Consider the following 14,053-nt stretch of genomic DNA (forward strand, 5'->3'; position numbering starts at 1 on the left):
TACAATGTTTCCATCTTTTTTTTTTTATTACTCATCAGTCACAGGAGGCAAAATATTAAATATAGAATCTGTAAAAATATTTAGACATATAAAAACTCAAAGTCAAAACAATACGTTTGTGTACCTGAACAAGTTCATTTTCAAAATGGAAAAAGAATAACAACTACAGAAATGGACACACTGAAACCACTAAGGAGCTGATATGACAGAAAGGCCATTATGGTGTTGTTGCTGAGATATAAAAATACTCAGAAGTCCAATCATCCAATCACAGTAACAGAACGTAAAAATGTTAGTGTCTTGGTTTTACATTACTCAGCATAAGCAGCAGGATGTAGTGTAACAGTTTCTTCACATCTCCAAATGTCCCCTAAAGTTATGCAGTTGGAGCTTGTTTCTTAAGCACAGACAATCTTCTTTTTCAATGAGGCAGAATCAATCCACCGCCAACAGTCACCAAATGTCATAAACACATGGGTCCATTGCTTTAAAGCTGCCGTTTTAGAGAAAAGTCCCTGAACATTAACGCCGCGAGGCCACGCTGCTCCTCACAGACGCATTAGCAGCTTTCTCTCTCTCTTTAGCCAACTCCATCTCTATCTTCGCCTGGATTTTCTCCCAGTCCACCTCGACCTGGCAGAGACATAGGAAGAATAGATAAGAAAAGAAAAAAGACAAACATTTATTTAATAAGTACTGGATTAACAAGGTAAAGCCACTAGAGCAGTTTAGTAACTAAAAAGGTAGGAATCATGCAGTGCTTCAAAAAAAAGTGTGTGCTGTTTTTAACACTTTTACTCTACTGATCTTTTTTGCACTAAACATTTTCCAACTAGAGTAAAAAAAAAAGGTGCTAACCCGAGAGAAACAATAATAAAAAGACCCCCTCCGCTGCTAATAAGGTCACTATTGTCACTGCCTAAGTCAATGCAGAGCTCAGACTTACTCCTTCAGCGTACTGCAGGAATCTCTTATTGGTCTCCTTTCTGCCAAATTTCTGCAGAAACTTCTGCCTATAAGCCAGCACGGTGTCCACATGAGTCTTGTGTTTGACTGCCAGCTCCAATGCCCTGCACACAAAATGATAAGATGGGGATAAACTTCAGTACTGTACAGACAAATAGGCTTCAGCTTCACTCTCGCACACATATTCAAACACAACCCAGAGTTGTACCTCTCCCAGTTGAAGAGGTCGATGTTGACCCTTATGGTCTGGTAGATGAGACCAGCTTGCAACAGAGTGGCCTCGGCCTCCTGGACCTGACCGCTGAACATCAGCATGTGGGCCAAAGCGGACTCCTTAGACGGCAGCTCCTCTATAAAGTTGATGTACTGAACTTTGGGCAACTGAAAAAAAAACAAAACAGAAATTGCAGAAATAAGAAAGTGCTTTTCGGGTACTCAAAGACACAGTATATAGGGAATAGAGAGTGTGTATGTATATATATATATATATATATACATATACTCAAAGACACTGTATATAGTAAAAAGTTAAAGTTAGCAGAAAGTCAGTCCTAAAAAGAAAAAACATGGACTTGTACAAAAGTAATGCCACTCAAGCAACACTTATGGGCCTACATTGACCGTGTCTGCAGAGACCCTGTCCTCTGCCTGTATTTTAATGTTTTGTTTTGTTTTGGTGGACTCGGGACGTTTCTGTGCGCGGAGCTGGTGTGTTTCCACCCAGCCAATGACTGAGTTAGTTTAGCAGTGGCTACAGTACAGCGATCGGTTGCAATTCAAACCGGCGTATGTGACTTGGATGTTTTATTGTTTATTATAGTTTTATTGTTTATTATGATCCCCATTAGCATTGGCTCATGGCTCCAGCTTTTCATCCCGGGGACCTCATGTAGCGACAAAGAAGAGAAAATACAATCACAGTGAGGCGCAATACCAAGCGGATAAAGCTTGTTCCAAAACGAGGGTGAACCTTGGGTTTAACCCGCGGAGTTGGTCTGCTTTCTGTTCTGTTTCAGATGCCAAACTAGCTTGTGCTAGCTTGCAGTATAGGTATAAGCAGTAAGCGTACACTATACTGTTGCTCCTGCAGTGAATGTGTGCTTCTGGGGGCGAGGAGCACAGGAGGAAGTGCCCAGATTAAATGTTGTGTTTTTAAGCTGCAACCAACAATACTACTGACTCTACCTTTAAAAGATCAAAACAACTTAGTATAGGAAAAAACTAACAAATATAGCAACATTACACACAGGTAAAATAAACAAATTAAAAAGAGAGCACAATGACACAAGCTTGTCTAAAAAAGGGGGGGTCCGGAGCAATGATTTGAATGAAGACGGGTTAGTTAGTGCAGTCTTGAATATGCTTCAAGAATGAGTTCTATAGGGAAGGGGCAGCTATGGAGAAGGCTCTGTCCCCCCAGGTTCAGTTATAGGTTCTGAGTTGAGGAGACACTCGGAAGACCGGAGGCTACGGGAAGGGAAGGGAAGGACTGTGACGGTGGAGGAGGTCAGTGAGGTCGGAGGGGTCCTAGTGGTTGAGAGCTTCGTGATTGAGGAGAAGGATTTTGAAGTGGATACTGTAAGGGACAAGGAGCCAGTGGAGATTATGAAGGACAGGGGTGATGTTGTCACAGGAGCGGTTGTGGGTGAGCAGGCGTGCAGCAGAGTTCTGGAAGTATTTGAGATCTATTTATGACTTTGAATGATTTTCCATAAAGGATGCTTTTGCAGTAGTCGAGTCTGGATGTGATAAAGGCAGGGACAAGTGTTTCAGCTACAGAGAATGGCAGTAACGGGCGGAGGCGGGCTATGCTTTCAAGGTAGGAGAAGGGGGTTGTAGTGAGCTGGGTGACTAGTTGATCAAAGGAGCGGTTGCTGCCAAAATTGCCAGAAATGATTCTAAGATTGTGGGGAAGGCGGAGAAGGAGATAAGGTGGAGTTGACAATTGTGAGGCTGAAGTTTTGAGTGGATTTGGGGACGATGATTATCATGTCTGACTTGTCATAGTTCAGTGTGATGGTTAAGAGGGGAGCGGGTTGCTGTGGTATTACCTCTCCAATAGCAGCATAAGCCACCTTAGCAGTCTTCAGCTCCCTGTTTGACATTGCCATACCAGCGAGACATGCCCACAAAGATGGTTCCTATAGATACAGGGAGAACAGAGCAGTTAGCGTCTTTAAGAACACATCTCACAGCTGGACACACTGAGCTGGAAACTAGATTTTACATTTGTGTCATCATTTTTCGCCCCACATACGTTTGGTTTAATTTGGAATATTTTAGTATATATTTAACTGTCTAAACCATTTAGGATTTCTTCAGTTGTTTCATTATTGTAAGGTTGATTGTAATGTGTACATGTAATGTGTACACAGACAGTATTTCAGCTTATGTTTTCAGTTCTGTGTCTCACATGCGTCTCATGGAAAGCTGATCTACTAACAGCGCAGTAAGTAGTATTTCACTTGCATAAATGTGACCCAAAGTGTCATTTTAGGGTGCAATTCTATTTTCTTTGTGCCTCAATTCATTGTGTATTGACCTAAAGCATGAATGTAATGCAATGCAATCTGTGTTCACACAAAGATGAATGAATGACTGACTCAGTAGCTATTTCACTACTACTTAGAATATGCCTCCTGTGCTGACATGGTGTAAGGAGCTCAGCTAAGTGACTTACAGTCAGAGAGAAATTGGATTCAAGAACATATCGACAGGTGTCTAAATATTATCTAAACATGTCCAGTGACTTAGTTAAATGTTTTTTTGTTCTAAATGCAAAGTCCCTTCCAGATTGCAGTGATAAAGAACGAAACATCTCCCTGTGTGTGTGCAGAAAGACAGGGTATGATGGTGTCTTTATGGGCCTCATAACATCCTGCTCATATACTGGAACGAAGGCCTCATTACAGTCATACTCAAACCTTTAGAAAAAACAAACCATGACGCACACAAAAAACAAACAAGCTGCATAATTAAAAGCGGAACTCTAACCACATTGGACCACAATTGAGCAAACTTCACACTGGAGCACGCTCTGTAACCCCCCACCCCCCCTTAATCAGTGTCCATCACTGACCGTTCTAATCGGAAACCATTCCTCGAAACAACAAATGATGCTGTGAGTTCTGCCTGAGGTCATAAACTTTGACACAAACCCTCGACACCTGATCACATTTTTAGCTTAAATCTTCCCTTTTTGACTCTATATATACACAAATGTAATAATATACTACATATAATATAATAATACCAATGTTGTTGACTATATATTATCGTATGTAAGCCTGCTTTTGTGTAAAGCTGTAAATTATTACATCAACTCCTATCAGGTGAGCACTTACTGACAACAAAGACTGTGTTTCTGGGAAAAGCCACCCTGCCACCAAACTCTTACCAGAAGTGGAGGGGGAGGGGCAGGGGAAAAACAGCTCTTAAAACCAGTGCCTCTCTCTGTCCCCTTTTTCCCACCCTCCCTTCTCCTCCTGCGACTGGCCGTCCATTTCTCCAGAGTTGTGGTTATTGCATCATCTCCCAAAGCATAAGCAGACTCGTAAGCTGGGTTTAGTGTGTGTGTGTGTGTGTGTGTGTGTGTGTGTGTGTGTGTGTGTGTGTGTGTGTGTGTGTGTGTGTGTGTTGTGTATGCATGTGGAGAGTCCACAAATGCATATAGGGAATGGAGAGTGTATATATATATATATATTTGAGTTAGGGCTACGGGGGTTAAATCCAGTAAATGGTGTCACCAGGCTAATTGAGGGCTAATTAAAGCCTGCTGGTCTGGTCCCATAAACCTGTCCACTACCTTCTCATTCAGACTGTCTGCTCTTATATACATTTACATGTATGCATGTGACACACCACAGGAACCTGAGCCTTGCCAAGGCCATAGATTGCAGGCTATGTCACACTATATTATAGACATACACACAAAAAAAACACGGCAGATCTATTTTATTTAGGAATCCAAGAGTTCAAATGGAAACTTTTACGATGGCACATAAGCACACAACAATAGAGATATCAGGTTGTCTTACCTTGGCAAATCGACAAAGGCGCAGTGCGTCCTCCCAGCGTGCAGAGCTGCTATATTCATGCAGGAGGGCTGGATATGGAGGTACACTGCTGTAAACCAGTGAACCGTCTCCCTGGCGTAACGTCACCTTGGCGCCAACATAGCTCAGAACGTGAGGTGCACAGCTGAACTCACTTTGAGGACAACAAAAAAACACACCAGAGTAAGAGCAGTACATGTAACCACACCCTTACAGTATTGTTGTCACATGAACGCCAGCAAGGGACACTCATAGCTTGTGTTAGCCATGTTTGCAAATATCAATAATGTGTGTGAAAATTACATGAATGCTTATGGAAGTGAAAGAGCAGGCTGTTCAATTCAAGGTAAATTGTTTGGACTTAATAAAGTTGAATTGAACATGTGCAGAATGATGGATTGTTCTAATTAGAAATATAACTTATTGACCATGCAGTCGCTGATAGTTTGTGTATACGTGTGAGCCAGAATGTTTCATTCAAAGAGTAATTTATGGTAGCACATCTCAATTTGCAAAATTGATGATAACACACTTGACAGTTCTGCTTGCACTAACTTACACTGTATTTTGTCCAACTTTCTTTTCATCCCTAATATAATCAGAAAACCTCATCACATTAGGAAATGTGAAGCCTTCAATGAATTGTTTCCATTCGCTCTTACCATTGGGTATCTGGTGTTTCTCATTTTCACATTGCATAAAAAAACAAACTTATAATGCGCCCCAATGACATAATCTATTCGCTGGAGCAGCAAAAATAGTAACAGCAAAACAACACGACATCTTGATCCGATTAAGAGTAAATGTAAGATGTCTTAAAAGGAATGATTCAGCATAAGCTGTGCTTAAAAACAAACAAAAATAAACAAGCTGTGAACCAATGAGAGATGCAAAAGTAAAGAGATATACAGTATGTAGAATGTTAGAATAACCACATGTGAGTAGAGGAGACATGCAAAAGTAATCCTGTACATACAGCACAGAAAGTCTGCCTTAGCTCCTCCTGGACTTACTGAAAGTTGATGACTTATGGGCAAGAAGCACGGTACAATCTGACAGCTGCTGGCAAAAATAGAAAATATTGCCAAAAGTGCGGTGTGTTGTACTTCGGGGAGGGAGCTCAAGGTTTAGAAAAAGCTGCTTCTATGAGTCTTCTTTGCTCTTATTTACATCTGTTCTCCTTTCTTCTCCTCCATGATGCTCACATGAAAACCACTCTTTGTTGCTCGATGCTCATACTTTCAGCCAGCTTGTTATTTCAACATAATAGCCACTCTGATGAACGGTATTAGATGTTTATGCTAAATTGCTAGTCTATAGCTGACAGCAAATGAGTGTTCATGTCTACCTGCCATCCTTTATGTACAGAGATTTTGGCAGCAGTTCCTTGTCAGTGAAGACAGCACTCGGGTAGTACCACACTGATAGCTGGTTGTCTTGGACTCCACACAGGATGTTAGCAGCATCATTCCATGCCATACTATGAACCATGTTGCCTACAGGACAGAGCATGCATACATTAAAAAAACAGGTAGATTCAATGTTTGCTTAATTACAAAATGTCACTTCACATCTTGAGAAGTGAGCTCACTCTCTACTGTCTGTCTTACCAATCTTGCAGATTTTGGGTTCTCGCCCGAGATGACGCACAGAGGTCAAGTAAAGGTCCCGGTTCTTGTCTACCAGTGCAATTTTCCGTTCATTGGAAGGGCCGCACTGGTCCAGAGCTACCTCCACCACCTCCAGCTATATATGTAAAAATGACACACACATACGCACATGCACACACACAAGGTAAAAGGGAATAGAAGAGTGATAGATGGAGGGATGACAAAAGCTTAGGAAAAGAAAGGAGACGCAGGAGAGCATTTTGTACCATGACCCAACAGCTTTTCTGCCAAGTGTGTGTTAATATGAGAGAGAGGGAGATAGAGAGACATTGAGCGTGTATATGTGTCTGAACCTGTGTGTGTGTGTGTGTGTGTGTGTTTTTGTCCAGAGCCAGCTGGCTGGGTTTCAGTGTCTTGGAGCTGTGGAGTGCTGGCAGAGAAAGCCATGCTGACAAACAGTAAGTATTGCTACCTTCACTTCTTTTCCTTCTCTTCTAACTCTTTCCTTCTTTTCTTCTATTCCCTCTTACTGTGACTACAAATCCCTTCCCCATTTCTGTCTTTATTGTCTACCTACATCTGAATACAAGTTCATTTAGGTTAGTTTATATGAAACTAGGTCTGTTAAATGATTACAGAAAAATTCTCCATTAGTAAATAAATAGAGCATAAAGGTTGAGGGGAGAAGGTAGGTATCGTCAACCTTTCCGTGCATGCATGTTAAGGTTAGGCAAAACAATGAGCAACAGCAATACCACAGCGTATTCTGGGTTTAGATCTCTTAAGTACAATAAAAAATATCTTAGAGAACTTTCTTCCCTTAAAAAAAAAGCTTTGGGAATAACTTTGATAAGTCATCCCAAAGGTCAGGGTGACCAGCACTGCTATTTGCAAGGAGACAAACTTTCCCAATGCCAGCTATAGTACAAACAAACTTAATGCATATATTTTACATGTAATATACTACATTTCTGCAATCTGATGGCAAAACATTACCCACCTTATGAGACAAGGACTTGCCATCGCCAAGGGCTTTCCCAGTAAGGACGTCAAAAAGAAGGATGACTAGTGAGGAAAAAAAGAAAAAGTTAAGTTAGTACTAGGATAGTCCAAAATAATTGAGCAATTATAGCGGTGACACGGTCCGTTCACCTTTTTCATCGCTCTTGTCTCGGATGGCGATGGTGTCGTTACTAAGCGAGACACTCTGGGCATTGAGGATGTCGGCTCTCATACCAGGGAACTTGGGCGAAGAGACCAGCCTACCTTCATAGGAAAACGTATACAACCCCGCACCATCCACCAGCAGGAAATGTCTAGGAGGATGACACAACACAAAAGAGCATGTGTAAGGGTAGAGAAAGTGAATGATTACATGATACATGTGGGTGAGAGGGCGACATGGAGAGAGAGATGAATGGGAGCAAGGAGGGAAATGAGAGAGATATTTGAGAGCAAAAGAATGAAGAGCCGATTACAGTTAATCAACAGACACAAGCAGGTAATTCAAACATGTAATGCACATTAACACGGCGTCGACTTACTCAGCTTGACTTGACTCATCAAAGTCAGCTGTGATTTCAGAATAGCCAGTAATCTCTTTAGCTCTATTCTAAGTGTCAGGGACTCTGCACTGGAGTATTGCACAAGAGCTACTCCATATTAATCTAATTTCCCCCTGTGGTTTCACTCTCAGCCTTATTGTATGACAGCATGAAGCATTAGAGAAACTGATCGACGATCCAACAGCCTTCTCTCTCTCTCTCTCTCTCTCTCTCTCTCTCTCTCTCTCTCTCTCTCTCTCTCTCTCTCTCGTTGACGTGCTCCTGGAATAGTGACTCACTTCTCTGCTTGCAGGATGAGGCTAACTGTTCCCTCCTTCAAGTCAAAGATGAGGGGAGTATTCCAGTTTCTTGAGCTGGCACAAATAGAGAAAAAACAAACACGCATAATACAATTTGTGAATACACTAATATCTGAACATTGGGCAAAAGTTAAGAAGTGAAAATATCTCGGAAGTAAGATTAAGAGCAGAAAGGGTCTGAACATTTTAGGGCAAACCTTAAAGACCCATATAGCAACATGGCATGTGCTCTAGTAGTAATTTGTTATTGTCATTAAATATGAAAGATTAGCATATGAGAATAATATGCCATACTATGACAGTTTTTTTTGTCTTTGGGTGTGACTAGAGCATCAGGAAACAGGAAAACTAGGAGTGGGGTTCTTACTTGTAGACATAACACTGGAGAGATGTAGCGACCACTAGGTGACCAAAAGCCAAAGAGGCTTTGATGACTCGATCTCTGAACTCCAATACATCCACTGCATCATTCATCACATTCCTCACCTGAGAAAAAGGGAAAGAAGAGGGGAGGGGGGAGAACAAGAGAAGAGATGAATCAATATCTCACAATTTTTAGAACATCCATATAGTTATACTATCAGTGATACATTTTATACACTGACTTCACGAACACAGGGGGGAACAGTCACTGACACACTGGACTGATTTGTTTTTTTTTTCCACGCAGGAAATAGTTTAGAGTATGTCCAAGTATATGTAGGGTACATGTGGTCAAAGAAAGCAGATCTGACTGTTTTCAGTGTGCGTGCAGTGGTGGGTACTGATTTTTTTCACCTGCACAGATAAACACATCCCCTCCTGCTCTCTCTGTAAATGAATGAAAAGGCTTTTTTTTCCCCATCTCCAGGTGAAAGGTGGGGTTATTTTTACAGCTTTAAAAAACTTCCTCATCTGCTCCCTCCAGCAAGCCAAATTTACATGCAACACAACCAGAAATAAAAAACATTTGACCGCAAGGTGGTAAATTTAGCTGGCTGATTCACAAACCACTGGCAGATGTGCACATTTAAAAAGGACTGCGAGGAGGAGGGGGAGACAGAGAAGCGCCTGCAAAGCTGAAAATAAATGGCTGATCACCCGACTTTGCTTAGTTGACACAAACTACACTTGGTTAAGACAACTTTGACAAATGAGTGCACATGTGCTAGCCAACATGTATGTGCGCGACCTTGTTCCTGTAGGTGCGCATGCGTATGCCAGTCTGAAAGTGTACGAGTGTGTGTATGTGTGCGTCTGTACATTTGGGTGTGTTAACCATGTGTAAATGCTACCTTGTGGTTAACATGAGTTTAAACAGCACAGAGAGAGGCTTCAAGACAGGCTGGTCATTGTCATTGCAGGGCTGCACCCTGGCACAGTGTGGGTCCTACTTTAATATATGAGCACAACTAGTCGGACCACGGCAAGCATTTCCCTCATTTAAACACACCTCTTTGGGGTATTTTCCAAATCTGTGAATTTCTTTATAATAAGATATCTGAGTTTGGCTTTTTAAATGTTTACCTCTTTCTAATGATCCTCACAAAAAGGGAAATTGTTTTAGCTGTCAAAAAACAGCTTTAACATACAATACTACAATTTTTGAGACCCGGGGAATCAAGATGGAATTCAAGGATGACTCGTTTGTAACTGCATTATTTCAGTCTTGTATCTCTACTTTTGTTCCATTGAATAAAATCTAACAATGACATAATTCACACTAAATTGACTTTCTTCAAGTCTGAAAAGCAGCACAAACATAACCTGGCAGTGTGTGTGGCTCTCTTTCTACCTGCATGGTTCTCCTCTTGGTAAGGGTGATAACGAAGTTCTTCCACTCCCAATGCTGCTCCACCACATGGGCAAAGATGACGTGCCCGTTGCCGCAGGCTCCAGCCAGCTGGGTGCCGTCTGCAGACCAGGCTAAGCTGAACACACTGCCGGTGTTTGGCTTCTCCAATGCATAGGACCACTGGAGGGAGAGAGAGAGGACAATATGGTAAAATACACATATTTCTTAATTACCTTCAATAATTGCCTGGGAGGAGGCTAAAGAACCAAAAAACAATGAGCAGTTTGGAGAGGAGACGAAGTTAAGAGTTGTGTGTGAGTGTGTGTGTATACGTGGGCATATAATGTAAACTCTGGAGCAAAGACAGGGGCCCAGTCGGTCAGTCATTGAGCTGTGATGAACTGTGAGACACTGAAGTAGCGCTCTCCCCTGCCAAGTCCAGCACTCGCGCTCATAAACATACACTCTGCTATCCTCATCTGTTACACACACGGGGGGCAGGGGAAAAGGGAGGGTTTATATACGAGCCCCCAAACCGAAGCCAAAAGCTGATTAAGAAGAACTCGTCCTTTCTTTTTATGAGAAAGAAAAGGTTCGGAAGAGGCTGGGGGGAGGTTTTTTTTCCATGGCCACTGTACTGCATCACGACCCTGTTGATGACTGTCAGCGATGACCATACACACAATTGAGTGACATGCAGCAGTTACTGCCTCTAAGACAAGAACACCTTTCTTCATTTCACCATCTTATCCCTTTATATTCTTTGTTTCCACGACTTTTTTTTCTTTTTCCAACCCTGCCTTTCCACACTCCTGTCCCTCAAGTCTTCTGTGGAGTATCATATCAAAAAAAAAAAGTGGTGCTTTGAATCAAAACAGATCATCGGAGACAGTCTGGATCCACCAGCCAGTGAAAGTTTCCGATTTGTTATTTTCCAGGATAATCGCTCATAAGCCCCAGCAGCAGAGAGATTAGCACGGTAAGGTACACAAGACCTCCCTATTTCTTAGAAGGCAAGTGGCTGGCTAATTTCATTTGGACCAGGGGGTTCTGACTTGTGAGCTTTCACACAGATACATGCATCCACACTGTAATCTGCTTATAGAAGGAAGAAAAGCACTAATATAAGCCTGCTTGGTGGAGGGACACGTGTGGTGCAGGAGGCCAAGTGCAGCAGTGACGTGAAGTTCGGAGAAAAGGTCTCAGTGTGTTTGCTACCCTACGCAATGCAGCTGCAGGATGTGAGGTGTGGTATGAGGTAACAGCCTGAAGGCTGCAGGTTAGAGGCCCGCAACTTGGATCGTACTCCCTCCGCTTCATACACACACCACTCAGCTGGCTTTGGTCAGCACCCACCCAGCAGTTAATGTCATATCAGGACCCGAAATAGCAGCAGAAAAACGATTAGAGCAAGAAATTGTTAAATTTAAATACATTCCTAACTAAGTTTCTCCTTTCTGCAGTTCGAAGCGTCCTTACTTGTAAATCCAGTAACAGAAATTAATTAGCCTTTCTTTATATCGTTTTTTTTTTTCTCCTTTCCGAACCAGAGTCTAGCCATGTGCTCATGCATGTGCTTGCAAAAGCTCCACAGGCCAAGCGGCCCAGGCCTGGGCCAGCTTTTACAATAATGAGAGATCTCATCTATTCTTCAGCTAACATCTTGAGATGGCTCGCTCTGTGTTAAAGCACCCCAGAGGGAAAGGAGAGGTGGGGGGACCAGGAGAAAGAGGAATGGATAGATGGAGGGTCAGAGATTCGGCTGAATGTATACACCAGACCGTAATGAAGCAGGACATATGATATCAGCCCAAGGAGCGCTGCTGGATCCATGCTTACCTAATGCTTTTAACACATTGAGCCATTTGACTCCATGCCGACAAGCCAGCAAGTGAGAACTTGTGTGTGTGTGTGTTTGTGTGTGTGGGAAGAGGGGGTCCTCTTTGTGTGTGCAGATCTTGTGTGCATATGTGACTGTGTGTGTGTGTGTGTGTGTGTGTGTGTGTGTGTGTGAGACAGAGCAGAGATAAGATACGATAGTGTAAATACAGTGATTATTAGAATGGGATAATATTGTACATCAGCTTATCAGGGTAATTAATGTGTGTGTAAATGAAGTGCAGCAAATATTTTTTTCTCTCTTGTAAGTGTCAAATGTCTGTTTTAAAAGTGTGCGTCATGCCTGTGTGTAAAAGAGGTGAAAATCCTTTGGCTTGTCAGAGTTGTCAGCAGGTGTCTGACTATGGGACACAGGAGGATTCCCATGTCTGTCCTGAGATGGATGAACTCGGCCAGCAGGAGAGAAACCTGGGACATGAATAGGTTTTGATTGCTTCACCTGAATACAAAATCTTTGCACCTTTTCCTTTTTGATCTACCTCTCTTTTTCATGCATTGCAGGGGAGACACTGAAGGGGCTGAAACTCTACTGGATACTGAGAAGCTTAGTGGATAAGGCTAAAGGGGACCGTTTTCAGGATTAGTGCAAAGAGATGCAGAATGACTTTAAATATGCAAAAATGAAGATTTAGGTGGGGCAGGTCCACTCTCTGGTCAATGAACCCTGTCTGTCCATAATGGGCAGCTTTGTGGCCAGAGAGAAGGTGGCAGACGTGACGTGTAGTTCTCAGCTGGGGAGAGCCAGGGAGGCCCCTCATACTTACAATGAGCTTACACACACAGTCTATGTATGTACAGAACATACAGCAGCAATAAGTCTAGGTAGCATGTAAGTCTGGGTATAGGCACCGCAATGTAGGCAGAAAAGAGAAACGCCTACTTGTGTGAAAGACAGTGCACAAGAACAAAGCCAATAGTCTTCACACTTGTGATGATCACTTTGAGCACCGAGCAGAACACCCACTCGTGCATCCTGTGTGTGTTGACATGTGTGTGTTAATGTGAGTCAGGCGCAAAGACGTAAGTTACATGTAAATGACAAACCCGCGAGTGGCCCCGCAAGGAAGCTGTATTAACACCGAATAGTTTGATAGCGCTGCTCCTTAAGCATATAACTTAACATACGCACAGATGTGCTAAAAGTTTTGTTGACGATGGCAAATTCACAACAGTAGAAATACGCATGCACAGACTCAAAATACACAGCCAATCTACAACCCCACGGCCTCTTAAGATCCTCTTTAAGGACCGTGCATGCCCCCTCCCTCCCTCCTCCCTTCCCCTCCTTACGCTCTCTGCATTTCTCAACATGTGTTTACCATTAAGACTGGCAGGTGTTATGAGCCTGCCCCTTTGCTCTATTGTTGCCCTGCAGCCACAGCCAACATGGGAGGGGGCGGGGGGGCTGCAAACAGGTTACGTAAAAAAAGTTAGCTCAAAGGCATAGACGTTCTTAGTCCTAGAACCCCTTAAAAATGCGAAACCAAACCTGTTGATCCTCTGCTTCTTGTTGGCCATATACTCCCCTTTAGCTACTATAGGTAAATCGTCTCATATTTTAACAAAAAATAAGTTATACTCTCCTTTTGAATACAAAATGTCCAGTAGGGTTAAGAAAACAGCAAGTGACAACCTTTAGGGGTTAACAAAATGGAGAACAGTGGAGAGATTTAGTTGTTTATTGCCTGGTAAGCTTTAAAGGTTGTCAAATAAATATTGTACCGACATTAAAAAGCTGTTAATTTAGAGATGTTATGACAAAATATAAGGACTGTATGATACATACATTCACATGCTGCTAGGATTTCTCAACCTGCTCAAGACAATATTATATATCAAGACATGCTTCTCATTTAATACACTGCATGAAACAACACAAAAAAGA

The 14,053-nt window shown here is 42.4% G+C and overlaps 1 protein-coding gene across 2 annotated transcripts in view; it reads right to left on the minus strand.

Annotated features, from left to right (window-relative positions):
* Positions 1-14,053, minus strand: part of ift80 (intraflagellar transport 80 homolog (Chlamydomonas)) — a 35,979-nt gene continuing 21,926 nt past the window's right edge. For both annotated transcript variants that reach the window (XM_065959915.1, XM_065959914.1), the window contains exons 9-20: positions 10,270-10,449; positions 8,863-8,981; positions 8,475-8,549; positions 7,784-7,947; positions 7,632-7,696; positions 6,632-6,767; positions 6,370-6,517; positions 5,004-5,175; positions 3,018-3,107; positions 1,175-1,347; positions 947-1,070; positions 1-633 (exon numbers count right to left, since the gene is read on the minus strand). In XM_065959915.1, coding sequence (XP_065815987.1) covers positions 523-633; positions 947-1,070; positions 1,175-1,347; positions 3,018-3,107; positions 5,004-5,175; positions 6,370-6,517; positions 6,632-6,767; positions 7,632-7,696; positions 7,784-7,947; positions 8,475-8,549; positions 8,863-8,981; positions 10,270-10,449 — 1,557 coding nt within the window. In that variant the 3' untranslated portion in view covers positions 1-522. The remainder of the gene's footprint in view (positions 634-946; positions 1,071-1,174; positions 1,348-3,017; positions 3,108-5,003; positions 5,176-6,369; positions 6,518-6,631; positions 6,768-7,631; positions 7,697-7,783; positions 7,948-8,474; positions 8,550-8,862; positions 8,982-10,269; positions 10,450-14,053) is intronic.

Source organism: Labrus bergylta, chromosome 11 (genome assembly GCF_963930695.1).
Source record: "Labrus bergylta chromosome 11, fLabBer1.1, whole genome shotgun sequence".
NCBI classification, from domain to species: Eukaryota; Metazoa; Chordata; class Actinopteri; order Labriformes; family Labridae; genus Labrus; species Labrus bergylta.